A 27274-nucleotide genomic window follows, 5' to 3' on the forward strand; every position below is an offset into this window, starting at 1 on the left:
CCATGTGTCAGTGTGGTGCTATAATTTAAAGAGCCCGAGAGCCTGAAGAATGGATGAGATACCTTGCTAAACCTTACAGTGCCCGTGTTCCAGGTATGTTTGGCAGTCTGGAGGTACCACAGTGGCACTGACCGAGTCCAGGCTTGATTAACAGGGGAGAAACCCTTTTTTCTCTCATAACAACAGGGACCTTGAACCGGGTTCCTCCTTCTCCAAACCGCGGCGATGCTTTCTCACCCTGACCACGGGAACCCTATAACATTTTTTTTTTCCTCTCCTTTTCAAACACAGGCTACGCCGAGCCCCTCCCACCTGCGAGGAGCCCGGGAAAAGCCGGGTTCGGGGGCGGTCCCGGGGAGGGGCGGGCCGATGCCGATGTGATGCCGGAGCCGTGGGCGGTGCCGGCGGTCGGGCCGAGCAGCACCGCCCGCCCCTGCGCAGCCATGAGGCTGTGCCGGCCCTTTGTTCCCGGGGGTCCGCGGCCGCCCATCCCGATGGCCGGGGCGGCTTGAGCCCGGCGGGAAGGGAGGAGGAGGAGGAGGAGGAGGAGGAGGAGCTGTTCCCAGCAGGATGCGATGGGGAACTGCTGGGCGCAGTGGTGCTGCGGGCTGTTCTTCCGGAGGGACGCGGGCCGGCTGCAGCGCGGCGGAGGGTGAGCGGGGGGACCGCGGCTGCCCCTTTCCCCTCCCCGGGGCGGGGAGGTGCCGGCACAGCCCGGCCCCGCCTTCCCGGGGGCCCCCGAGGGGCAGGAGTGGGGGGTCACAGGGCTGCGGGGCGCACCCAGACATCGCATCGCATCGCCCCCGCAGCCCCTCGCCCCTTCCCGCCGGGAGCCGCGGCATCCCGGGGGGATGGAGGCGGATGGAGGCGCCGGGGAGCCCGCTGGGCTCCGTGCGGTTTGTGCGGCCGGGGGTAATGCACTTCCAGGGTAACCGGCTCCTTACCCCTTCCAGCAGTGTTGTTTTTCCGGCAGGAGACGCTCGGGAAGGTTTTTCGGGTCAGCTGCCGAAACCCGTGCAGGCGGCCGTGGTTTTGGGTGGGAAAACACCCGGTTTTTCTGCAGTGGGAGCTCGTCCGCTCTGTGAGTCAGAGGCTGAGGCGCTGCTGGGGTAAATCGGGAGCAGAAGGGTTCAAATGAACTCATATCTCTCGCAGAATGGTTGGAATGAACTCATGTCTCTTCATATCTCTTGTAAATGTGTAACCCCGGTTTCATTCTGCAGCGGCCAGTCCATGGAAAAGAAGTGTGCAAACGGGAAGGAAATCCTACCTGTAAAACAAAAACCTTGGTTTTGTTTTTGTTTGGTTTTTTTCCCATATACCAACCAGTATTTGATATCTACCTATTGCTTATTTTTGATGTGTTAGGATAGAAGTAGTTCTAGACAGACACACTGAGCATTTTACATGCTGCAAACCCGTGGCCTCTTATTTCACATTGGCTCTGGCAGGCAAGTCTCACCTTCTCCTAAAAGGGCTTCAAGACAAGCTGCCTCTCAGAGAATTGGGTGAAAAACCAGGGCAGTGTGTGTAGAGGATACCTGCTTGTATTTTTAGCACCCTAGCAGAGGGTAGGAGAACATCTGAAATGCCTTGACAGCAGGCAGCACTTTCTTGTGTTCTGAAAAAAAAAAACAAGATAATGCTTGAAAGGTTCTTCCTCCACATGTGCTTTTTGCACAGTTTCCACTCACAGGCCAATACCCCAAGTCTGCAAATTACATTGCTACAAAATTATGCACATTTGGCTACTTCTGGAACAGCATAATGTAATAATGCAGCTTATCAACTTCAGGATTATTTTAATCACTCAGAGCCCTCCCCCCCCCTCCCAATTTCATTATTTTTAGATGTTCCAAGATTCGACTGCAAGAAATAAACTCCCAATTAAATAATTAAGTATAGAGTTTTTAACAAGTGTTTTGATAACCTGCAAGATTATAAGTTGCCTTGCTTGGAACTGTGCTTAAAATACATATATATATATATATATATATATATATATATATATGGAGTGCTGTAAAGTTAGTCTCTTTAATAACTTCAGGTCTTTGAAGCTCGTGTGGTTGTGAGCTTGGAAATAATTTACCTAATGCCTGGTGCTGTAAAGTGCCACGTGTCCCAACTGCACTTACCATGTAGTGCATGAATTCAAGTGGCCTTTCCCCCCTGGTTTCAGAGCAGTGAATCCACTGGAAACGGTTCCTTAGTGGCAGGAAAGGTTGTGCAACAAGGAACGAGTGGGTTGTGCAACAAGTTGCCAGGGGAGACGTTCCCTAAACCGACTTCCAAAGAAAAATGAGATGGAGATGAAATAGGATACGATTCAAATAATGCAGCCTTTGGCTGGTGTGTTGGTTTTGTTATTGTGGAAGCAGGTGTTGGGTTGCAAGTACTGAACAATCTTTTGTGCCAAGTGTAGAACTCCCTGAGGCCCTGGGTTTATTCCTGGTACCAGTCAGCACTTGCAACTGGAAACCCTGGTTTTCCAAACAGTTCGATGAGATGGATGTTGGACTGAAGTGTGTTTACTTTTGAGTGTTCTTCTGGAGGATGGCCAAACCCCTCTGGCTGGGTGAAAATGTATTCACAGGTAACTTGATACTGGGTTGGGTTTTGTAGAGGACAGTGTTAACTGTCCTCCATAAAAGAATTAAAACAGGAAGAATTCTGATTAAAGAAGCAAGGAGGAGATGATTCCCTGTATAAAATTAGACAGTGAGTTTTTTGGGTGGTTTTTTTTTGGTAGTTGAAAAGTTTTTTCTTAACCTCTTTGTATACAGACATTTTTCTGAGGTGCAACCTTGTAGCTGTGCCAAGGTGTGTTGTTGAACACTGATGTTGTACAGGGTGCTTGGAAAGAGTTAAGTGCCATGACGAGCAACAGCATTTTCAGAAATGGCCTGGAATCGTGTTTTTCAAGGGAAAAAAATGTATTAAAGGGATTGCAGAACACGCTGACAGTCTGTAAATGTCAAGTCCAGCATCCTGATAAATGATTTCATCTCGTGAGGGTTTTAGTTTTTTCTCCAGTTCTACAGAAAATGTTTACATGCTTTTGCCTCTTTCCACTGTGGTAGCGACACCGAGCTCAGGTTAACGAGTCAATTTGTTGAACACCTGAAGATTTTGTGGTTATTTTATGCTTCCTTAAGCGTATTTTAAAAGCTATTTTAAACTCTCGGGCTCATTTTCCTTTTGCTGTGTATTGGAGACTCTTCTGCAGTGTAACTGCCAACTTCTTTTTCCAGATCCAAGTATTTTAGAACGTGTTCAACAGGAGAACACTTCACCATAGAGGTGAGTGCTTACAATTTATAGTGATGCAAGAAAAAGTGGGAAAAGCTGAATCCCAGCAATGCCCTTTAACACTTTTTGCAGTTTATGAACACTGACACGTTCTGGGTTATTCCAGACCAAATTGATGCTGCACTGGGTGACATATAGTGGTCCTTACAGCACCTCAGAACATGAATACATCACCTCTCTTGCATCTATTATGTGGAAAAAAGAGAAGTATCTGTTATGATCTGAGACTCATCACCAGAGCGTCCCATAGTCTGCCTGTTGCATCTGTCACCTCTGCTGTGTTGGGAGTGATTTTTTTCTGCTTGTCTCAAGTGCAGAATATTTAGTTCTTGATTGCAGGATCATGAATCAGATGGTACAGAAAGAACCTGATGGGGTTCCCTTACAGTTTGTTCGCTACGGGGGGTCCTTTCTCGGCCTCCAAATTTCACCCCTTTTTGCCCAGGGGAGTGTGAGGTTAATTTGCATTAAGTTGAGATTCTTGGAATAATAACCTGGTTTACTTTCTCTGAGTGTTCTGTATGGTCTGGAAGTCCTGGGCCGTTCAGATTGCCCCCATTACTGGGGATAACATTAATTACTGAAATTAATGCTTTCAAGAAAGGGGGCAGATGTACGTGGTGGAGGATTCCTGTTTTGGTGGACAGCTTCCAGTTGTGAGAGGCTGTTCCTGCTGCAGAAATAGCATGGGGAAAAGAAGGTTTTGTTCTCCTCCCAGATTTTTAGGTCAATAAGGAGGTACTTGCTGTAGGTACTGACCTGACTAAATTTAAGATGACTGTACTAAGAGCAGTACAGATAATTTCTGTTTGCTTATTTTTTAATGTGATAGCTGAGCTTCTGCTGGGCAGGCTTGTGCAGCTTAGAATGCTTTGGTTTTTAATTTGGACTCTTCTCCTTTTGGGAGAATGTAATATTTAAGAAAAGAAACATTGGTAAGAAGGCAGGTCCTACTCTGAAAGTAATAATGCCTCTAAAATTAGAGACTTTCATAAATGCTCTTACAGTCCCACTCATCATCGGAGTGTTTTAAATTTATTTCAAATTTATGTTTTAAAAAGACAAATTAAATGTGTAATCATATTTGCTGTATGTCTGTAGAGACTTGTTATATTGAATTGTAAAGATTATTTCCTTTCTTTTTCTCTGCAGTTTGAGAACCTCGTGGAAAGTGATGAGGTGGGTACCTGGAGAATCCTGGGAAACTTCAGATAATCCTTAAAAGTGGTTCCAAGATGTGAACCTTCCTCCCACTGTGTTCTTGACTTATATCACAGGGGGTTTTATCCTCCAAGTTTTCCTTGCTCTGGGAATGAGTATTTAACAGTGTGGATGAAGATCTAAGAGAAGAGATTTTTATTGTGGGGGGGGAATATGGGAAGTAACTCTTTCGGGAAGAGAGCGCTGTGGACTTTGGGAAGGCAAAAAGAAGGGGAGGGGGGAAAAGTGTGTTTGGGAAGACTTAAAGCAGAATTTGCTCCTGGTGTAACTCTTGTGTAAAACTCAGCCAAGTGCTCTCTGCCTGAGAGCATAAATGGACCTGGGTTGCTTGACTAAGGAACTTTTTGAGAATGCTCTGTCTTTACAATTATGGATAAACTGGCTGAACTTGACCTTAAAACTTCACTCTTAAAAGTTTAACAGGGCCTGTTAATGGGCAGGGCACACATCACCTTCTCAATGTATTTAAAAACACGAGGACTAATAGTTTGGTTCCTGAAATACACCACCAGAATATTTATTTTCAGTTGGATGTACTTACTTGTTTCACTTAGTCAGCCAATTCAGTTGATTGCATAGCAAGATTATTTTTAATTCCAAATGAAAACTGCATTTTTTCCCCCCCTATTTGTAGAATCAATATATGGGAGAAACTGTGATTTCACATTGGTGGTTTTTTTTTTTTAATTTTAACAGGGAGAAAGCCCAGGAAGCAGTCACAGGTAAGACTTGGAGGTTCAGGACCTCCCCTTCCCTCTGCTTCCCCTCTGTGATAAACAAAATGAAGTAAGGGACAAACAAGGGGTGAAAACAAGTAAGGAAAAAGTGAGATTTATACTGCAATGATAGTAATTGTTCTCTTCCAGTAGTTCTCTTAGCAAAGGTTTTGAAAAAATGTGCTTCCCATAAAGGTATAAATAATATATATATTGTAATAATAAGGAGAGACAGCACTGCCCTGAGTAAACTGGAACTTTGGAGCTCTGTTCTCAGGAGGAACAGCTCGTTGGATCTGCATTGAAGGGCCAGTCAGGAATGACCACGTGGATATGTTAAAGAGCAAATTAGGCTTGTCATGCATGAATTATAGATGGAACCTTTCTGTGTTTCTCCCCCTGCTTTCAGACCTCTGACCGAGGAAGAAATTGCTGACTTGAAAGAGAGACACTACGACTCCATTGCTGAAAAGCAGAGAGTTGTTGACCTGAAGCTTCAGTCAGAGGTGAGTGGTTACAATGGCTAGTCCAGTAGGGATGGGTTTCCTTTTAAAAAAAGTTAAAATCAACCACGAACCGCCAGGAGAGTCCACGAAACAACTGGATTTTGTTCAGCAGTCGGTATTTTTTTAGTGTCCATAAACACAGGTGGCTTCTTTTTAATACCCTCTTAGCTGAAAAATGGAATGAACAGGCCGGGTCTCTGACCAGGATCTGTTAAATTTAACCTTTTTTTTTTTTTTTTTTTTTTAATGGGGAATATTCTTGATTCAACTTTTCTTGGGCTCAAGTTTTTTCCACAACTTTTCTTAAGGAAAAAAAAAAACACCACCACATAATTAGTTGTTTTATTTTACTGTTGCAGCAATTAATGGGATATAATGTGGGATATAATGTAGGACTCGAATGATTTTTAATCAAATGCCAATAAATTATGGAAGTGAAAAGATTGAAATCTTTCAGTGTGCAGTTCATAATAACAAACAACAAGCACTTAGAGCAATTCACTAATGATGTTTACTCAACAGTTACCTAAATTTCTTGGGAGGTTTGGTGTGTGGGGGGAAGCTATTAAATTCGCTTAATGTTTTAGCTGTAGTCGATTTTGTTTTATTTTTTACTTTCTAGCTGCTTTTCTTTTTTTGTTTTATTGCACTTATGGCTTTATTGCTAGGAAGATAGATAGGTTCTGCTTTTGTTAACCATTACTGTTTTGTTCATATACAGTTAGCCTTACAAGAGGAGAAGTTAAGACTAGAAGAGGAGGCTTTATATGCTGCACAACGTGAAGCAGCCAGGGCAGCAAAGCAGAAAAAGCTCTTGGAGGTGAGGGGAAAAAAAGACCCCAATATATATATATATATATATCTCAGAGCCTCTGTTCTCTTCCCATGTATGCAGTATTCCCTAATAAATATCCTTCCCCATCTCAGGAAAACTAATGAGGAAATGGCTTTGGCCTGTAAAGTAGAGAAAGAAATGCAAGGTTTGGAAGTACAGCTGGTTGGAGCAGCTGAAAAATCACCAGAATTGTTTGAAACAGCTTCTGTCGCCGAGTATAGATTTTGAATGGGTTACAATTTTAATCTATAATTATCTTCACACACTCCTTACATAATATGTAGAAGTCACTGATCTTAAATGCAAAACGATCTCTGATGGTTTTCTGGTTTAAAAACACCCCTGAAGTTAAGCACATGTTGTACCATTTAGACTTGTAAAAATGTACTTTATGTATTTGTGCACTTAATTGTCCCTGATCTCTGTGGTTTGTGTTGACCCTGCTTTAGAGTTTTCATCTAATATTTATGTCACTAAGTATGGCTCTCATTTCACATTTCTCTGTCTCACCTCTTGCCATTTGGTGTGGGAGGGTTAATTCTTTCTTTCTGACCTTTTTGCCTGCCTTTTTTTTTTTTGATAATACTTTTGGTCTATATATAAAGCCAGCAAAAGTAGATTTTTTTTTTTCTTTAATGGCATTAACTGGTTTTTGTAGAAGTTCTGTGCAAGAAGTGATATTTTTCTTGTCTTTCACTATTTTTAAGATACGCTTCTTTTAGTCAGGACCTCAGATAGAAGGGATTATAGAGATTTTAATTTCCTCTTCGTGTAAAATTAGTACCACTTATCTCCTGAACCAACCAACCCCTCAAAAGCCATCAGGATTATGTGGATTTCTAAGGAAGCATTTTTGTATAGATACCCATCAAGCACTTAGCCCTTCTAGATAAACCAGCAGCTATTTTTGAATGCATCACTCATCTCTCTGCTGTTTGTGGGCACAAATGGGAAAGTGGCTTCTTCCTTGGAAGTCTGGCCTCCTTTAAAACTCATTTGGCTTGCTGATGGTGCCCTACTAAATGTCAGGGTTTGTAACAGCAGGGAATGTTAATATATGTGTGTCCTGGAACTGGCAGTGCTGGATATTGGCACGTGACCTGGCAAAATGGGGAGATAATTTAAATTGGATGTTATGTGGCTATATAAATCCTATAAGAAAATTGTTGCATGTGTCAGTAATCGATTTTGACAGACCTTTTGGCTGTGCTGGTGCCAAATTTCTGTCTCTTTCTCCATGTCTTCTCACCTAAAACCCACCATAATGTGACATTTCTACTTCTATGCTTATCGTTTCCATACTGGTTTCAATCTGCAATTGTTATTATTATTTAAATATCCAAGATGGAAAGTGTGCTAAAACCCAAAGCTACCATCATCTTGGGACTGAAAAAATACCATATCCAGTGCAGTTATCTCACCACACTGTTTACCCAGCAAAGAGCAAGTCTTAGATGGAGCTGACATTGAAAATTCTGGTTCCTTTACTCCTGCTTTTCTTTGGCAGGGACAGGTCCATTAAGGCTGGGAATAGATTTTTCAGTCACTAGATACATCAGACTTGTCTCTAAAACTAGCACATTCAGTTTTATCACAGTCTTTGTCCTAATCACTGAACAATTACTGTTTCTTAAGTGATTTACCTTGAGTCTGAGGGTTTCTGTGCCTGCTTTTTTTATGCTCCCGTTTTTTCAAGGCAGGAAAAAAGAAACTTGAGACAACTTCAGTTGTTTAAACTCCCCCAAAACTTAAACAGAACCCTACTTCCATGTCTGTTGTTCCTCTAGTAACTTAAAAATAAAGGCCCTGATGGTCTGTCTTGCATTTTTCATTCTGGTTTTGCCCAGTGCACGCCATGAAAGCTTTAAGAGTGTCGAGTTATTAATCCTTCTGGCCCAGCAAGGCAGCAAAGCTGTTATTAATATGGATGAGGCACTTAGTGCTGAGGAAATGGGATAAAAGGATTTGTAGGGAATATTTCTCTTTAACAGAGGTAGAGTGGCTATCAGACATCACCCAGGTGTCAGCTGTGAGCTGAAAATACCTGTGGCTTAAGGAGAGAAGACAAGAGGGGGAAAAAAAAAAGACAGGTGCAGTCATGACTGAGGGGGCTCTAAAAACTGATGTTTGGGGTTTTTTTTGGGGGGGATGCATTTAAAATAGGTTTCTTGAGAGCTCTGTTTTGAGTGTGTAACTCTTGAGTGATTGCCTTCAGCTTTTTCAACAATGTACTTCTCTTGATAGCAACGTAGGCAGCAAAGGATAACTCAGAGAGCACATGCTGTAAATAATGGAGAGTTTCAGAGGTAAGAGATCCCATTTTGTTCATGATAACTGAGAACCTTGACTGTTTCTACTCCTGCCCTTCATCTGCAAAGTCAAGAGGGGAGTTTGCATCCATTCTGGTTTTCACTGGACTTATTTAAAACTGAACCTGCTCCCAGCTACTGATACATATATGCCCACAAAATGTAGTACTTTGTATTAAAAAGGTGTTTATATGTGAAGTCTCAGCTAATATAAAAATCTTTTATTATTCAGAACCCTGCTGGAAATACCCAGTAGAGATACACTGATTGAATGGTTTATGCAGTCTGCCTGTTTCTTCATTAATATTATTAATTTAATTCTCTTCACTGCCACCTTCTGTGTTCGATGTTAGGGGGGGAAAAAACCAACCAACCAACTAACAAAAAAAACCTCAGAAAAATTTCCTGTGGGATGGTGCTCGAGTTTAGAAAAAAAAATGTTAAAATCCAACGTCTGTTTTTACATGGAAGAGAAGGGGGCTAGAAAGGGTTTTCACTTAGGGAAGGTCTGTTAGAAAAGGAGCTGGGAAAACTGAGGTTTTATGGTGTGAGTAGGAACTAGCCAGATTTTAAAAACAAAGGACTGGAGGAGCAGGATTCGGATTAATTAGTTAAAAAATGAATTGAAAATTAGGGAGATTTTACCTACAGTGATGAAGACAGGGGAAGAGTTTTTGAGACGAAAGTTAATTCATTTTTAGCTGAAAATACTACTAAAAATTGAGCAGAAGCACAGACTGGGAGAGGATGTGATGAATAAGAACAGAAAAGCATTTTCTAGATCATTTTATGAAGAATTTAGTTCAAGGTGTTTGTGCTTTGTAGCACAGAGCTGGGGGGCACGTGGATTGACATTTTTTAGGGCATGCTTAGAGGTTCAGAAAGCTAAAGAACTGTGCATTGTTCTTCCAGCTCTGTGGCAGAGGAGGATCTCGATCCTTTCTTAAGGAACACAAAATTCCAGTACGAAGCTTTTCGAAGCAGCAGTAAGTCTTCCCTTTCTTATGCCTGCCTTAAAATACTCTGAGGAGGACAGAGTGCTATTTCTTTTTCTAGATAAGCATAATTTATTTTTTTATATATATCAATTGTGTATGCACGGATCTGTATTAAAAAAATCTGACAGGTCTTTTTATCTGATGGATAGAAAATAGAGGTGAACTTTCCTTGTCAAACCTGTGTATTATTAAAGATGCAGACGTGTGTTTGTAGCTTTTTTTTAAACCACCTCTTAGCAAAGCAGTTAGAATCATAATAATGGTTAGATTTTTTCCTAATGCAGCACAAGAGGGAATTCGGTTGCCTGTATTTAAAAATTCCACTGACAGTTTAGAGGAAAGCGATTTTATAAACTTTTATCCCCAAACTGTGGTGACAGTACAACGATCACTAAGAAATTGGAGGAGTGATGGCAATTCTTGAGGAAATATTGCCAGTAGTTCATTCTTCTGGGGGGAGAGGGTTGATTTTTGGGGTTTTTTTTACAGGTCTTCATACAAGTCCAGCTTACATCTTATTAAATTCCTCTCTGGTTCTAATTAGATAATCTCCTAGTGAAGATGACTATTAAAAATCTACTGATGATGTTTTGAAGTGAAGTGCCTTTTCCAGCATTCCTGAGGTTTAAAGGGCCGTAAAGCACATTAAAAAGCTTAATTTAATGGTTTACTTTTGCATATTGAACCTCGAATTCAAGTCTGGTTATGGATTAAAAAGACATTTTTATTTGTTTCACGTAGGGCTTTCCTCTGATGCCACAGTGCTGACACCCAACACAGAGAGCAGCTGCGACTTAATGACCAAAACCAAGTCAGTGAGTGGGAACGACGACAGCACCTCCTTAGATTTAGAGTGGGAAGATGAGGAAGGTATTTATGACTCCAGTTTCATTCTGAATGTATAAAGTTACAAACCCTGACAGTTTAAAAACTGTGTCGATGGTAAATCTGTGGTTTTTCAAAGGGGAGGGTGATTTAAAACTTAATGCAATTTCTGGCCCAGTCTGGAATGGTTAACCTGTGAATTATTTTTACCGAGAGAATTCCTTATTTTGATAAATGTGGACGTGGCCCCAGTAAATAAATGAATTTATTTGGGTCCTTTAGTATCCCAACAAAACAAATGGCAGAGAAGTGCTGCCCTCTGGCGAGCCAGGAGCAGAAGGAACAATTTATTCTTTTAAAAGGTGGAAGTTGGTCAGGTTGGCTGAACTGTTTTGGGAAAAACCCTAATTACTTTTACTGCAACTTTTACTGGGAACTCAGATCTATATTCCAGTGAATATCCCAGCTGTCCTCATTGCTGTTGCTGTGTGTTACAGGTGCTTTCTGTTTTATTTAGTAAACCTGCAAAAGCTCTTGTCGTATTTCCAAGTTTATCCAAGATTTTGAGACCTCGACTCCTGAAAAGCTCACCAAAAATCAGGATTTCTTTGAGCCAATGCATAGCTGATTTTTCTTTTTTTTATTTTTTTGCTTTAATACACTGTTTCTGCCAATCTTTGTGTAGGTTAAATGTTTAGCACTGTATATTATACTATTATTTAGCTGCTTGGAGGGACCCATGGAACATGAACATAAAATCTGTAATTGGAGTCTGATGAAGGGAAAAATTTATCTCTTGGATATTTTTTTTTCCTGTGCCACCCCCCCCACCCCCAAAAAGTTGTGGGTTTCAGTTGCAATATGTAACTTTTTAATAATAATTAGTTACTCCAGATGTAAAAGGGGAGTTTATTTAGGAATGCACAAGGATTGCAGTGAACGAGGGGAGGATTTAGGGTGGTTTTTAATAGAATCTTATGGATGTCTTTGGGCACTACTGAGAGCAACATTTTGCCTTATTTTGTGTGAAATTAAACACACACACATCTGAAATAAGCTCCAGACTAACTGAAGACCTTTCCTAGACCAATGAATCCAACTTTTAGCCGGGTTGTTTTTTCTAGCAGGAACATAAAGGTAATTCCCTCAAAACGATGTTTCTCACGCAAACGTGCCTTAAATCCCAGGGATGAACAGGATGATCCCGATGAGGGAACGCTCCAAAACGGAGGAAGACATCCTCAGGGCAGCCCTGAAATTCAACAGCAGGAAGACAGGGAGCCACCCAGCCTCGGCCTCCGACGATTCCAACGGCCTGGAGTGGGAGAACGACTTTGTCAGCGCCGAGATGGACGACAACGGCAATTCCGAGTACGCCGGCTTCGTCAATCCCGTCTTGGAATTGTCGGCGTCGGACGTGAGGCTCTCGGATTCCGACCACCAGGACAGATAGTGACACTGCGCTCTTTGCCGTGTCCAAATGTGACCAAAGGTCACATCTGGGACCAAACGTTGGAAAGGGAAAGAGAATGTACAAAGCCACTTTGCTCTTTTGTAACCCGCTTCCCTTTTTCTTATACGTGGATCAGCAAGGAATGGGAATGACTTGCTACCTGAATGAGTTCAGAATTAAGTGCAATTTTATCACCTACCTTCTCGACTTTTGTGAAAACTGGGATGGTTCTGTTGTGTATATTTCTGGGTATCTGGATTTAATATAAAATTATCTGCACTAATTGAAGCTTCGTGGCTTGACACATCTATATATTTTAACTTGCCTTTTTTTTTTTTTCCCTCTCGGTGTTTATACTGATTTTTGTTTTTTTAAAATTCATCGTTGGCCTAATATTTATGTCAGAGTCTTATATAATTTATGTAATACTTGAATATAGAAAAAGAATTTTAAAGAATTTTTTTATTTCCAGTCTGTGCTTTTTGACTTGCTCTTCAGCTGTTTTAGAGGACGCAGCAAGAGCTGCAAAACAAATCTGACACGTGTCAATTTGCAGACTTTACCCTGTCAAGCTTAAAAGTCTTCCTAGCCTTGTTTTGTCCTTTTCCCAATAATTTTTTTCTTTTTTTTTTTAAATTATTTTATGCTAAGCACGGTTAACCTCAATGAACATAGTAAAAATCATCAGGGTGGGTAAGATATTGTCTTGTATAATATGCCAGACTTTACTAAGCGTGTGCTAGATAGAAAAATGAAAATAAAACTAAAATATAAATTCTTCATGTGTCAACAAACTGGCAAATTTTAACCAGTATCTAGTAGAGAACTGGGAGGACCAAAGTCTTGATTTCCCTGCCCCTCCCCTGCAGACCAACATCTGTTGCTGCAGGGTCCTTAAAATTCTTTAGTTGTGGAAAATTTATAATTCAACTGGACTGGAACAATTCGTGGAATCAACACTCTGTGAGCAAACTGGGGGAGGGACAAGAAGAACGAGGACCTAAAGACTGAATTTCTATCTCTGCATTTTAAAAAGAAAAGAAAAAAGTTGATGTTTTAACAGTGTGTTTAAGTGCTCTGCCTTTTCCTGTGCCTCTAAACTGGATGGTCAATCCTGCAAATACGGGCTGAAATTCAAGGAGGTCTCAGTGACTGCACATCTGGTGTCAAGTGCTGTCTGGTCTCCCCTGATATTTCAAGTTATACTTTTTAAAAAAAAAAAAAAAGAGATGACTTGTAGATCTCAAGCTTTCCCCAAAGTTTCAAAGTAAAGCCATTCTACTCTGCTGTTGTTTTGTGTAGCTGGTTTGTTTTTCCCATGGAGAAAAAGAGGGCAATGGGGGGGTAGCTTCACTGTTGTGGAGCAGAAGGAACACGCTTTGAGAAGTAATAAACCACCACCACCATCATCATCATCACTGAATTTGTTGGTGAAAGTTGTGGCGCTGGTTTAAATAATCCGAGACTACACAGAATATCTGGGACATTACAGTGTGGATAGGGAACTGCACACTGGGATTAAATACATACAAACAACATGAAAGAACAGAGAAATCCTGCTGGTGACATTCCACCTCTTGATTTCAGTGGTAGCCATGTCTCTGGAAACACTTTAATGTTGTTATTTACGTTCGCAATGCCTGTAAAACGAGCTTTAAAAAAGTTTGTGCACACCAACTGTATATTTTGGGTTTGGCGTAAGCTACTGCCATGTGACTTCTCCTGGACAACTATTTGTGTAATATATTCCTGCCGGGAACGAAGGCAACTTCCTCAACATGTAAATAACAAGTTTTTTTTACCTGCTGCAGCCGTCGCCTCCTCTGCGCTGGTCACTCCTTTCCCTGGCCACGAGTGACCACGAGCCTTGCCCTGCCCATGCCTTGAGGAAGTCCATTAGCTGGCAGTCCTGCTCTTAGGATGAACAGTGACCTAGGAAAAAGAAAGCAGCTTTTTCTGTGATGGGCATGTTCTGCAGCCAGGGTTAATAACATTTTTCAAAGCTCAGTGCACCTTTTGGTGCTGAGTGACTTTGGAAATGACGCTCGGTGTTCGTGGATATTTAAGAAATGGAGAGATTCTATGAACAGCTCACTGTAGAATGCAGATCTGTACAAATTTAAAAGTCATTAAAATTTTCACTCAGTCTTAATGCTTGGCAGTGTGCTGTCCTGTTGCTGGTTTTTTGGGCTGCCAAAAAAAAAAAAAAAAAAGAAAAAAAAGCACCGTGTGAAGACAAATTGTTAAAACATTAACCAAAATTACCTGTGCATCAGCTCACCGAGGAAGGTTTTAAGAAATGATGGGCTGTGTCCTTAACTCCTGAATCCCACAGCATCCCCTCTGGAGACCTGCTGTTTTGAATGGGAAGCTCCAACGAAGTGGCAGTAACAGAGAACCTGAGGAATTTTGGAGCGTGGAGCCCTTCTCCTGTTGGAAATGAGCAGCTGTACCCTCATACTTCAAAGGTAAAATAACATTCCTTGTTTAAAATAATGTTTAAAATAATAATGTTAAAATAATGTTTAAAATAATGTGATGCTGGTCACATCAACATAGTGATAGGATTCATTTTTTAATGCATGTTTTAGATGGTTAATTCTTACCCCAAGTAAATATAGTTGTAGAAATTATTGTTGCTTGGAAACCAGTAAATAGCTGGGGGTTTGTTTCCATGCCAAAGGTGTTCTCCTGGTTCCTGGAGATGTGCCTAAGGAATGCTCTGCTCTGGCTCCAAATCTGCTGAGGCTCAGTGCTCTGAACTGTGCAGACCAGACAGAAGATTCTTCTCAGGTTAAGTGCTGTTTGTAGATGCTTCTGTTTATATACTGCCTTGAGGATTTCAGGTTGGGGTTGTCACTTTTTGTTTAGGGTAACAGCCCAAAAATGGTAAGCAATTAATATGATCAGTGCCATGGGTTGATGTCCTGTGTGACAGAGCTAGTGAACAGAAACTGGATAACACCACTTAAGGACACTACGAGCAACCTGCCTTTTAAGCCCAGAGAAGTACAAAAGGAGGACTGCAGAAATTAAGTATGACCACAGCCTAGTTCCAAGAGTGGAAAAGATGGGAACAAGGTGTTTTTTGGCAAGGATGAGATGAACAGGCAAATCCTACATAAGCCTGTGTTTGAGTTTCGTTGCCTCTCCCATAAAGTTTTTCTCGCTTGTGGTTGGTTGCCTTAATCTCAGCTGTTCCTTCTCTCAGCTATAATTATGGTTTTCTTGGAATGATTAATGCTGGAATGCATCCTAATATTTAGGGATGATAAGATGGGTAACTCCTATGGATGATCTGATCCTTTCCAGTGTGTGTTTCAAGCAAACTAAAATACTTGGGGGGGGGGGGAAGTGCCAATGAAAAGCTGAGCCCTTGACAAAGCAAAACTTCACTGAAACAACATGAAAAATACTTAGAAATATTTGGGGTGGGAGGTAGTAGAGGTAGGAAACTAGTGACTCTTACCTTGGTGCAATGGCACTTTTGGAAAGCCCAGAACAGTGCCAGTGAAAATTTCTTTTCTGGAAATAATTTTACTCCCCATAAATTCCTTTTTAGATCGTAGTTGTAAAATACAGCAAATCCTTACTAGGCAACCAAATGCTTTTTATTAAGAAATTTACCTGGGTTTTTATGTACTGTGATCACTGACACTGCATGTTTGTTTACATCACAAAGCAAAAGCAGTTAACTTGCAAAAAATACAGATTTGATTTCATTTTAAAAAACGAGAGAGGAAAAAAAATCTTGCTGCGAAGTTAATAAAAACATAAACCCAAAAGGACTTGGCTGACAAAGTGTTTCTAGGTTGCAAAATTCGGGAAGTTACAACCTAGGCTTGCAAATACTGTTTGGAATTCCATGTCAAAAGCAAAGTACAACAAATGCAGTGAGGAATTATGTCCCTCCTTAGTGGGGACCAAAACCACGTCCTGCATGCTCTGTGTTGATAATAATGCCTGTTAAACATCCCTTCAAGGCACGTGGTCACAGTTCTGGAATGGAACCTGCTGCCCTGGATTTGAGTGGCCCCCTGTCTCCCACAGGCAAACTGGTGATCAGAGAGCACTTATGGCCCTGTGAAGGCAGTGCCAGGAATCTGTTCTTGTCTGGAACAAAGTATGTTCTGGAATGCCCGTGCTGAAAACACCAGGTAAGAAGGGCTGATGTGCAGGGGTGAGAACCACCAGGAATACTGGACTGAGGTGACAGCCTTCCATGCTGGAAGCTGTGCAGGCTGCAAAATCTGATCCAGCCTCCTCCTCCCTGCTAGCACGGCTCGTTTTCATCCATCTCTGTGGGGCTTTTGTCTTGGCAAAGGAAAATGGAAGAAGAAATGCCACTCTCGGGTACCGGCTGCAGGGATGGCAGGGATGGCAGGGATCTCTCCTGTAAGATTGGCGCTTCGGCCAAGTGCAGGTGAGTCTCAAAATAATCCACGGACTCCCCTTCTTGGACCTCTGCCAAGATCTGGTAGTCCCCAAAACAGATGACGCACCTCCAGGGCAGGTCGACCTTGTTCAGGTAACCCAGTTCCGTCTGGTTCACGGTCAGCTTTGTCCTCTTGCTCAAGTTCTTGATCTCGAAGCAGCATTCCGAGCTGTGGAGCTTCCTGTAGAACTGCAGGGAGAACTGGATGCGGGAGACGCGAGCGTCCATCAGGCTGTAACGGCAGACGCTGGAGTCGCGGCCGAACTTGGCCGCTTCGTCCGCCCTGACCTGCTCTCGCTTGCAGAAGTTCAGGCAGCGGAACATCATCTTCTCCCCTTGGCAAGGGTGGTAAAAGGTCATGTGGAGGCACGGCACCGTTTCTTCCGTCTCGGCGTCTTCAAAGGAGCTCATGGTGGAAAGAGTTCCTCGGAGAACAAGGGAGAGGTAAAAAAATCACCAGCACGAAATCACCGCGGGTTCGGTGTGGCATTAAAACACTTCGTGTGCTATTGTGTAGCAACTGGATAGAATTTATAGCAAATTGGCTGACAGTAAATGTGATGAAAGCACTGGAGCAAAGAAGCTCTGAGAAGCTTCTCAGAGCTCTGAGAAGCACCCGCGACTGACTGCTGCTGCCAACAAGCTCTTTGTGAGGATCTCACAGGTAGATTTACCTTTGCAAGAAATATGTCATTTAGGAAAAAAGATTTACTTTATGGGCTTAAAATGGAGCAGTAAAATGGAGCAGGTAGCGTCTGTGCCTCTGTGCTCTGCTCTCGTTGCAGTCCTGTGACTAGAAGGCATCAAATTACTTTTACAACCAGTCTGTCTGTAGGCAGACATAATTCAAATATGTACAAAGCGACACCTTTGGCTCTTGGGTCAGAATTTACCTCTTGCATGAAACAAAACAGTGTTTTAGAAGTGACTGCTCTGACAGTGTGTAAAGTGAATGCAACAGCTGGAGTATTCTCTAGACCTAAATGAGGAATTGTCACCAGCTCAAGGCATTTCCCCGTTGCCTGTTGGCAAATCCCAGCTATCCGATGCAGAACTAAAAATAAGTAACTTCTCTTGGCTTTGGTTGGTTTTGTGTGTGTTCTTTTAAGCATCTCACATGCAGCACAGAGATGATTGATTATGAATTCTGTTTCAAAGTCTCAGCGACTGCGGTGCATCCTAATAAAATCTGAGGCACCTAAGGGAACACTGCGATCTGTTCCCCCACAAATGCAAGGCCAGTGTCTTCCTGCACTGAAACAGAGTCTAAAGAAAGAAAAGTCTTGGCACCTTAAGTAGGAACAAGAGAATGAGTTCCCAGTTACTCACCAGCGAAACATGTGAGCAGCCATTTAACTGGTTTCATACAGTGCAGATGTTTGTCATGTTTCTCCTGCTGGATTGCAATGAGTTCCCAGTGTGTCTTAACGCAGATCTTGAGCTCTCTCAGTGCTCACAATTTAATCTGGGGGTTTTTATGAGTAGGTGATTCACCACTGCAATTAAATGATGATTTGTGTTTTGTGATGATGGAGTTGACTTGTGTTTTTGAAGGCTCATTTACGCCACTGTACATAAACACCAAGCACAGTGAATGGCGGTGTGTCAGTGCATTGTTTTCTGTGTGAAAGCTCAAAACCACTTCTTTCTCCCACCTTTAATACAAAACCAGCAGCAGTTCTGACACTCAGAGTAGCTCAGCTTGCTTACTGAAGTAGACTACAGCAGTGCAGATGCTGAGAGGAACAGAATATTTCAAGCACAGCTCACGTTAAAACGAACTAGGAAATGTCATCTGTGCTTTTGGCAGGAATACAGAGAGAGACACCCTGATGGCAGATTATTCCTTTGCCATCTGTGAGACAAGCTGTGGTGCCACCAGCATCCATCCTTCCTCCTGGTAGATTCCTCAGCTCCAGTATGCTGGAAGCAGCTCTGTGAGCAGCAGGGACTGTGTCTGTGTCTAGTTCTGCCCTTTCCTGTTTTGCACCAATAAGGGGATATTACATGAGGTCATTTCTGGTGAAAGGGGAAAGCCACCAAGTCCTTTGATTTTCCTTAGTTCTTACATCAGCTTAGAGACAGTTTTCTGCCTCGAGACTTGGGCTGAATTTGATACCAACTTAAAAGCACGTTCTGCTTCAGCTATCATCTTTGTTACTTGGTTTCTGAAACGCAGCAGGGGTAGGCAAAACACAGGAACGGAAAGACACATTTTGAGAAATCTGATGTGTACACAGGTCAGCGCATAACACTGGCTTTACTCACGTGTTAATGATGAATTTTACAAACGGCTACATTTATTACGCAAGACCAGCCACCAGTTGCTCCAGCAGCACCCACAGACCCAGCTATCTATCTATCTATCTATCTATCTATCTATCTATCTATCTATCTATCTTATCTATCTATCCTCGTGTACCACCTCAGGCATCTCCACCCCAGCTGGCCCCGTCCCGCCCTAAAAGTTTATCGAGGTTGAACATACTTAACATACTACCAGGTAATTGCTGAAGGAGGTTTTACTTACTGGAGCGCTTTGGACAGAAGTAAACTTTCTCCCGTTGAACCCGGGGGCTTCTCCCGCAGCTCCTCTCCCCGCTGTTCTCCCTCCGCACCTTCGGTTCGAGACAAACAAGCCGTGATCTCACCTCATCCCATCCTGTCCCGCGGTGAAGCGTCACCATCCCCGTTTCCAGAGGCAGGAGAAGGACGCGGAGCACTGAGAGCACGGACTCCCGGAGCAGGGGGCTCGCTGCCGCCTGGCCAGCCCGCCATCCTCCCGACCGAACCCGCCGCCTCCATCGCGACCGCCCCAACGCACCCCCGGTTCTACCCGCTGATCCATCCCGCCTCCTTCCTTCCTTCCTCCCTTCCTTCCTTCCCCTCACCTCCTCTCCTGCCGAGGGGTTCCAGCGGCTCCTCACGCCCGGTAATTCCCCGCGGAGCCGGCGGGAAGCGCTGAGGCGGGAGGCGCTGAGGGCTGAGGGGGGCGGCGCTGAGGGCACGGCGGGGCCGGAAGTTGAACTTAATTTTCGGGGGGGAAAAAAACCAACCAAACAACTCTCACCCCCACACCCCCCCAAAAAAAAAACCGGCAAAAAGGTAAATTATTTATTGTGGCGAATAAATCGAAAGAAATTTCAGATTTTCAGCTGTGGGCATCCGAACGTGTCGCGCCCACAGCCACGTCGGGGATCAGACCCAGAGTCCGCGGGCTCAGGCGTCGGGCAAAATAATTTTCACCCCCAAGGGAACACTTCGAAGAATAAAATACACTAAATAAGCGTCACATCACAAGCGTAACTTGTTGACCCGATGGTGCCCTTAAAGTGATTATCTAAAAATATTTCGTTGTTTGCTTTAAGCAAACCGCAGTTCAGCTTTTATTGCACCGCCTTTAGAAAATAACCTAAATAACCTAATCTTTCCCTGGCCGCTGATCTAAGCTGAGCTGACAACTTCACTTTTTGGTTTGGTTTGGTTTGGTTTGGTTCTACTCTTTAAAAATCCTGACGCAGCTGTGCCATCTGGTCGGGGGGAAAAAAAAAAATGAGCAGTTCTTCCTCATGCAGCTGCTTAGTTTTTCTTAATAACCAAGATTATTGCCCAGCACAGACCAAGAGGCAGAGCGGAGGAAAAACCTGTTCCTTTTCAATCCAGATGCCAAATATTCAGTGTCCTTCCTTCCCTCTGCTTGTGCAGTGTTGGGACTGGCGAGGCTGTGCCTCGATAAACACTGAAGGTCTGCTTGCTTTGGCAGGGGCGGTGAAACACTGTGTCGGTTCATATAAACTATTTTTCACTTGTGGGTGCTTTTTATGTGTCCAGCAAACAGGTAAATGACTCGTGGGTTGATAAGCTCCTTTGTAGTTCTCGTGGAATAGCTTTTATCTGTGTGCAGGCTGATACGTCTGTTCCATGTGCTCTTCTCCCCTGACATCAGAAAGAAAAAGGGGTTAAACTGTGTTTTGCGGGAAGTCATGCTGAAAAGCAGAGAAGGGAAACATTATCCCGAGTTTCTCCCGTAGCAGAATGCCTTTTCTGCACCAGGCAGGGCTTGGCCTGTGTGCTCACACATAAAAACAAAAAGGCACTTTGCTGTCTTCCCGGAAAAGCCAGAATTGTGCAATCCTGCTGCTTATTGCATCTGTCTATAGTTATAATTCCTGTCAGCCCTTTGCTTCCGGAAACAGTCTGATTCCCAGGCTGCCAGAGAGTTTTTCTGATAGGATTGCTTTGATACTTTTACCTATTGAGGTATGTGAGTACCTTTCCTTTTTTTTTTGTTTCTGGGGTTGTGTAACATCATGTTAATTACATATTCCTTATTATTTTAAGTATAGCTCTGTGTGATTTTGTACAGGGGAGGGCAGGAACTGGATTTACCGCTCCTGCCTTCCATAAGTTTCTAACCAGTTAAAATGCTGCCAGCTTCGGGAAAACAACTCCAGGTTTGCCCCTTATGACAAAAAACAAATGCAAGCACTCTCTGCCTGCTTCTGGGCGTTTCGGGTGACCTTCCTGCTAAAATGTTTGTGTGCTTTACTAGAGTTCATTTCTGTATTACAATAACTTCCTTTGTTAGTTGAAATTTCTTCGGTCAAAAGCGAAACTGCAAATAAACACGTCGTTTGGGCTAATTAAGTATTCGTGATACATGGGCTGAATGACTGAGGTGGTTTTGAACTGGCTGTGATGAGACCTTATTTATTTTTCTAGCAACTGATTGCTGTAACTCCAGAGCCTGAATAGGCAACATCTGGAAAACAAAAAAATACTAAGTATTCTTGCATTTCTTTCAGTCGTGATTGACTTAGAAAGTCGGAGTCGGTGAGGGGAGATATGTTTTCTTTCGCTTTCTGGGAAGTTCGTGGTGGGTGAGAAGAGTTATAAGAAAGTATATTCTCCTAATGATTTGCCTGCCTGGTTACGATTCGGGAACGCCGTGGTGATATTTAAGGCAGGAATGGTGCTTTTCTGCAGGGCCGGCTCTTGCCACAAGGGGACACGAGCCACGCGCTCGGTGTTTCTGTGTCGTGCATGTGGCAGATGTGCCGTGGTGAGCTCAGCAGAAAGCTTCAGAAGGGTGCGAGAGATGAGTAGTTGTTCCCCCCCAGGCTGGTTTTTATTTGCTTGTGCCCGGGCGATGCCGGGATACGATGCTGTTCACTGCCTCACCTGTAACAGCGTGTGTTGGGTTCCTGTACCAACCTGTACCCTCCTGCTGCTCTTCCTCCCTGCTTCTCAGCCCTTTTATTATTCCAAACCACCTTAGCACCGAGGGCACAGGGAGTGGGAGCCGGTAGGTGGCAATGTGTGACCGCACATGGGAAGCCATCATTCCTTTGGGGGTTTTTGGTGTTTTCTGAGTATTTGGTGTTGGTTCGTGGGGGGGTTTCTTTCTTTTTTTCCTTATTTTTTTTTCGTTTTAAGTCAGAAATTTCGTTTCGATATTGCAAGAGCTGTTGAGGTGCTTGTAAGATAGTGGTAACAGTGGTAACTTCCAAGAGTTAGTTTGGGAAAGGCATAGTGCAGTAAATAATTAGGTTCTGCAATGAGTTATTGTTACTGTACAGCAAACAAGTACCTCGTGTTCAAACACAAAAAAAATAGGCCCCTCTCAAAGACAGGTGTGTTCCAAAGGTATCCCAGTGTATTCCACTGGATCTCAGCATGAGAGGGAAGAGAGATGCATGAGGAGGAGGAGGAGGAGGAGTGTTCACTGCACTCTTAGATCCCAGTGCCAAGAACAGCTCCACTCCATGAAGCAGACAGGAGATCTTCCAAAGGAGGAAGAGAGAGCACTGTTCCCTCTATTTATTTCTTTGCTCCTTGTTTACTTAGGAAAAAGAAGTCTTCCATTTCCCATGTCACTTGACCTGAATAAACTGCTGAGGAAGCTCACTTTGAATACTAAAGGGAACTACTCCTTACAAGATGGACTTTGTCATGCCCCTCTCCAAGGTCTTTTTTTCTTTCTACATTACAGTCTGCCCTTGGTCCTCCTTTGGAGCCCCTCTGCCTTCTTCCCTTCTCTTCCTTCTTGCCTGTCTGCTATCTCAGTTTCTCCTCCATCTTCCTGCCCCTCTTGCTGTTCTTCCCTCTTACCATCCTCCTGATTGTTCTTCCTGTTGCTCTTTGCACCCTTTGTTTATTTTTTTCTCTGGACCCTTTCTCCCTCTGTCTGGATTCTCTCCCTTTTGTCCACCCCACTGCCCTTATTCCCATATGGACACTGTGGAAAGAGGTGGAGGTGTGATCTTGGAGTCCCTTCATGTTGACAGCTGTATCTTTGCAGGAAGGTTCATGCAGCTTGGTAGGAGAGAAGCTCCAGTAATTCCATAATGTGGAAAAGGAAAAGTAAGGGAGGTTCAATGCCATAGACCAACTACTTGTTTCTTGCTCAAAATTAAATCATCTTTAAGGCCTGACACAGAACAAAAATTGTCAGCTCTTCCCTATTGTTCTTTTTAGAAGCTGGAACAAAGCTTGGAGTCTTAAATGTGTTGGAGCTTCACGTCTCCCAGAGAAGTTTGTCTTCAGGAAGAAAATTAAGAGCTGAAAAGGAAAAAAAGTAATTTGTGCAACTATTTTGAGTTTAACCAGGAGGTTAAACGTTGCCTTCACCAGGCCCCAGATTTTACCATGGAGACTGAATCTGCCCTCTCTGTCTGGTTTGACACCAGTTAGATAATTTCTGGGCTGAACAGAACCAACATTTCCAGCTCCCTTGATTAAACCAAGTTATTTTAAAGAGTTAAAGATGAACTGTATATAAACTGTATTTTGCTGTTATGTAGCAGAGCCAGAGAATATAGTGGGCTTTTTGTTGTTTTGGGTTTTTTACCCCTTTGAATTTGTGTAGATGTGAAGGTGCTAAAGATGATTCCACGTTGTGTGGCACTAAAACCTCTGTTCCATTTACCTCAGTTTATAGCATTTAGGGGCATGGAGTCGGCCTTGGAGGTACATACACGGCCCTTTTTCTCTTTTTTTCATTAAAGATCTGTATGATTCTGTCCAAAACAGCTCGAGTAGCCTCCTTCCTACTCTGGGAAGCAGGTGCCTGGTTCATCTTTACCTTTGATTGCTCTGGAAACCCTCCCTCGGCGCATTTGCTGTCTGATGAGGTTCAGAAAAAAAGGACATTTTATTGCTGTAGGGACATAAATTGGCTTTGAGAGGAGGTGAAGGCAGCGGGTATCTCTTCCCTCTTTGCAGCCCCTTGCTTGGGACTCAAGTCTGCCCCTTACAGAAACTCCTGGTGGTTGGAAACAGCGGGATCTCCCAGCACAGGGAGCGTCAGTTTATGGCTCTGTGTATGGTCTCACAAGGGAACACTGTTCAATAGGCTTCAAAGTGATTCAGCCCTGGCATAACCGTGGCTGTGGCCACATGTAATATAGCCTGTAGCTCTTTAAAGAGGATTAGCCTTAGATCAGGGACAGCATTCATTGCTGGGTCTCATGGAAAGCAGAATATGCTAATGAAATGGAAATGTCTACAGCAAACATTGCATAATATTGGGAACCTCAAAATTGAGCATTGTGCCTTGATATCTCTGCTGGAAGGCAAACTTTCATGTGGTTTGTTATTTCGAGAGAAAAAAATCGAGTTTATAATATCACCACAAGCTCTCTGTAATAAATCAAGATCTGATTTGCAGTTTTACCAGCAAAATGAAAAAGATGACAACAAACATCTGAAGGTAACTTTTCAAACGCTGTTGAACGCTTCAATGATGTCACAGCTTTCCAGCAAAGACAAAATCCAGCCACATCTTAAAATATCTTCATTGGGGTTTTCTGCAACAGGCAGAGGCTCGGTGGTTTGATCCTGCCTTCTCTTCCCAGCTGCCCTTCCGTGTCTTTAAACACCATTTTTGGGCTTACAAGGCTTTCAGCATCAGTCCTGCAGACACAGTGTTTCTGACATGCATTTCTGGGCCCTTTCACCTTTTTAAGGGACTGCCTGTCTGTACATCTACCTCCACTGGCAGTCCAGTGGGCTTCATTTGGCTCCCCTGTTTCGGTTTTATGCCAGTTTTTGGCATGGCATATTTGGTTTAATATTGTATAGATGTATAAAAAGCCCCCAGACTTCAAGGTGACTCATGATTCCAACTGACTCGAGGCGTTGTGGAGGATTTTAAGCTTCACAGGAAATTTGTGACCCTAATCTGAAGCTGCCTCAGTGCCTGGACTTGAAACCTTTGCCCATGTGGAAGGGTTTTGACCTGCTCCAGGTGCTTTCCTCCTTGCACAAGCGAGCAGGAATTCCTGTCTCACCAGCCCAGCCGGGTGTGTTCGTGGCCTGGGCTTTGGTGCTCGGGCAGCTCGTTCAGAAATGCAAAATATAAACTCCAGTTGCTGGACATTAAATACCCCGATGGGCCGTTGTGCTTTTGTGCACTTGAAGTGCCTCATCCCGCTCTGCTGGGGCATAAAAGTGCACAGAAAGCCTTTGGGAGGAAGATCCTTCTGGCTCCACATCCAAAACGTGCTGCACTTTTATCATTTCGTAGTTTTTCTCTCTCAGGATTTTATTGTTCTGCGATTTATTTCTTATGGTGGTGGCTAAATTTTGGTTTTGGTGGTTTTTTATTATTTTGCTGTTTGGAAGGAGTTTGTTGGGTTTTTTTTTTTTCCTGTAGACGTGGAGGGTGGTGATACATATTCATGAAAGAGAAGTCTTTCCAGCCCCTGCCTGGGTTGACAAAGACTTAGCTGTTTCACACAGCAAGCTGACTGGAATTGTGTGGGGCCTGCCTGCCCAGATTAGAGCAAACAGCCAGCTTATTCCTCCAGTCATCAGGCCTCCCCTTCCTAACAATTTCCCCAATTGTCATTTTGACAAGGCTGTCATTAGGTGATGGCTTCTTTTGGCCATTTTGCAGATAAAGATAATTTCCTTAAGTTCCATTTTATTTGACAACAAGTGGTTTGGGAGAGAAAGGAAGTGCTTCAGTAGTTTATGGATTAAGGGTTTGTCACTTCAAAGGCATCTTTGATCTAAAAATATGTGCTGTACCAAATTCATTATGTCTTTTTTTCCCTTTTTTTTTTTTCTTTTTTTTTTAGAACTTTTTAATTTATTGATCTACCCCTCAATTATTCCTTTTTTTTTTTTTTTTTTCTTTACATCCCCTAGTAGTACTTGGGGACAGCAGTGGTGAGGACAAAGTGCCCAAAAGGCCTCTCTCTGAAAAGTCATGACCAGGGCAAAACAACAGGTGCTTTTGTTCGGCGCCCAGCGCCGACGGATCTGCTTTTAGCCAGAGGTCCTGCCTGCTCCTGCCGTGGCACTCCATTAAAAACTTGGGAGACAGAGAGTATGTTTCATAAGGAGTGGCTTGTTGTACCTCTTCTGCTGGTCTGGGTCACTCCTCTGGCATAACTGGCCTAAACCCCACGGATCTGGTGTAGTTTGGGGCTGGGTTTGGACTCCCTTTGTCCAGCGGTGGCAGTCGCTGGGTGGGTTTGGCTCTGTTCTGTGTCTGTGCTGCACTAAGAAATCCCAGACCTCATTCCAGGCTCTTTTCCCGGTCTGTTTGCAGCTTAAATGCTCTCCCAGGAAGCGCTAAGCTTTGGAGCAGGCAGGTGCAGCAGCCAGCCAGTGTATTGCTTCCCTGATCCCGTCCACCCACGGAGGCGCCCCTGGAGTTGGACTTGATGATCCTTATGGGTCCCTTCCAACTCGAGATATTCCATGATTCCTAAGTGCAGGTCTGCATGGCCAGAGTTTCTCTTTGGGTACTTCTGCAGGGAGAGCAGGACGTGGTGGGGGTTTGAATATGGATCAAGAGCTGGGCTTTTCCAGCCCCTGCCTTAGCTGTGTCAGGCACTGGGCTTCGCTTTCACCCCTGGCAAAAACTCCATCCCTGGCCGCAGGAGCGTAAATCCACCAGGGCAGCCCATTATTGTCCCCTTACACAGACCTAGACGGGGCTGGCATTTGTCCTGTATTAATATTAATATCTGTTCTCCCTCATTACCTCAGCTTTTCTCCTGTAATGTCACCTCTGTGTTGCACCAGCCGGCAAACCACCTCCTTGTGCTGGAGGCTGTTCTTGATCCCATTTCCAAACAGAAGCACTTCTGCCTCGGCTCTGGCTGGGCTGGCTGTGCACGGGCCGGCTTTTTTTTTTTTTTTTTCCCTTCCCTTTTGCCTGCTAATTGGCTGAGACCACCAGAATTTGGAGGACACAGATGTCACTGATAGTTTGCCTAGGGAGCACATTCATGCCCATCTGTTGCAGTCTAGAAGGCTGTTCATATATCCACAAGGCCTTCATTTAATTCTTGTCAGAAAGTAATGTAAATCCAGTTTACCTCAGAGGTCACAGCCAAGATTTATGCCAATGAGCCCCCTGCAATTTACACACACTGTAGTTGTATAGGATGAAAAGAAATCCTTTCATGTTGGTGCATATTAACAAGAAAGCTTGCCTTAGGAGAGGCTTTTTGATTGAGGTTCTTCCTTATTTTAATACAGCCAGTTGGGATACCCAGCTTTACCGAAAGAAAACATCTAATCTTTAAGCCAGAGAAGTAAACTAACTAATAACTAACTAACTAAAGCCCCTAGAAAATCCATTTTTTTTTTTAAACTGTCTTTTTGCAAAGAAAGGTAAATGCTCTAGGAAAACACAAACGTGTGCACTG

General features: G+C 43.4%; 3 protein-coding genes across 12 annotated transcripts in view; 2 read left to right on the forward strand and 1 right to left on the reverse strand.

Moving 5' to 3' along the window:
• The first annotated feature begins 412 nt into the window (after positions 1-412).
• Positions 413-13459, forward strand: AP1AR (adaptor related protein complex 1 associated regulatory protein). Of its 2 annotated transcripts, XM_051804853.1 has the most exons (10): positions 415-652; positions 3252-3300; positions 4462-4488; positions 5227-5252; positions 5656-5752; positions 6474-6572; positions 8832-8893; positions 9809-9882; positions 10636-10764; positions 11907-13459. In XM_051804853.1, exons 1-10 carry the CDS (start codon positions 576-578, stop codon positions 12170-12172), a joined length of 906 nt encoding a protein of 301 aa, XP_051660813.1. In that variant the 5' UTR covers positions 415-575; the 3' UTR covers positions 12173-13459. The 2 variants fall into 2 exon arrangements, with proteins under 2 accessions (XP_051660814.1, XP_051660813.1); XM_051804854.1 differs by lacking the exon at positions 6474-6572 and having other exon boundaries at positions 413-652.
• On the reverse strand, positions 13379-19638 carry TIFA (TRAF interacting protein with forkhead associated domain). 6 transcript variants are annotated; one of them, XM_051804857.1, is made up of 4 exons: positions 19499-19638; positions 19138-19225; positions 17937-18072; positions 15895-17032 (listed from the first exon to the last, which is right to left on the reverse strand). In XM_051804857.1, exons 3-4 carry the CDS (start codon positions 17971-17973, stop codon positions 16446-16448), a joined length of 624 nt encoding a protein of 207 aa, XP_051660817.1. In that variant the 5' UTR covers positions 17974-18072; positions 19138-19225; positions 19499-19638; the 3' UTR covers positions 15895-16445. The 6 variants fall into 6 exon arrangements, 5 of the variants coding, with proteins under 5 accessions (XP_051660817.1, XP_051660816.1, XP_051660818.1 ...); XM_051804856.1 differs by having other exon boundaries at positions 17937-18103; XM_051804858.1 differs by lacking the exon at positions 19499-19638 and adding an exon at positions 19432-19456 and having other exon boundaries at positions 17937-18103.
• An 880-nt stretch (positions 19639-20518) lies between these two features.
• ALPK1 (alpha kinase 1) overlaps positions 20519-27274 on the forward strand; it is a 35300-nt gene continuing 28544 nt past the window's right edge. For all 4 annotated transcript variants that reach the window (XR_007907338.1, XM_051804897.1, XM_051804895.1 and 1 more), the window contains exon 1: positions 20519-20867. The gene's annotated coding sequence lies outside the window, so the exon portion shown is untranslated. The remainder of the gene's footprint in view (positions 20868-27274) is intronic.

Source organism: Manacus candei, unplaced genomic scaffold (genome assembly GCF_025592945.1).
Source record: "Manacus candei isolate 608988 ecotype Guabito, Panama unplaced genomic scaffold, ASM2559294v1 h1tg000062l, whole genome shotgun sequence".
In the NCBI taxonomy this organism is placed as follows: domain Eukaryota; kingdom Metazoa; phylum Chordata; class Aves; order Passeriformes; family Pipridae; genus Manacus; species Manacus candei.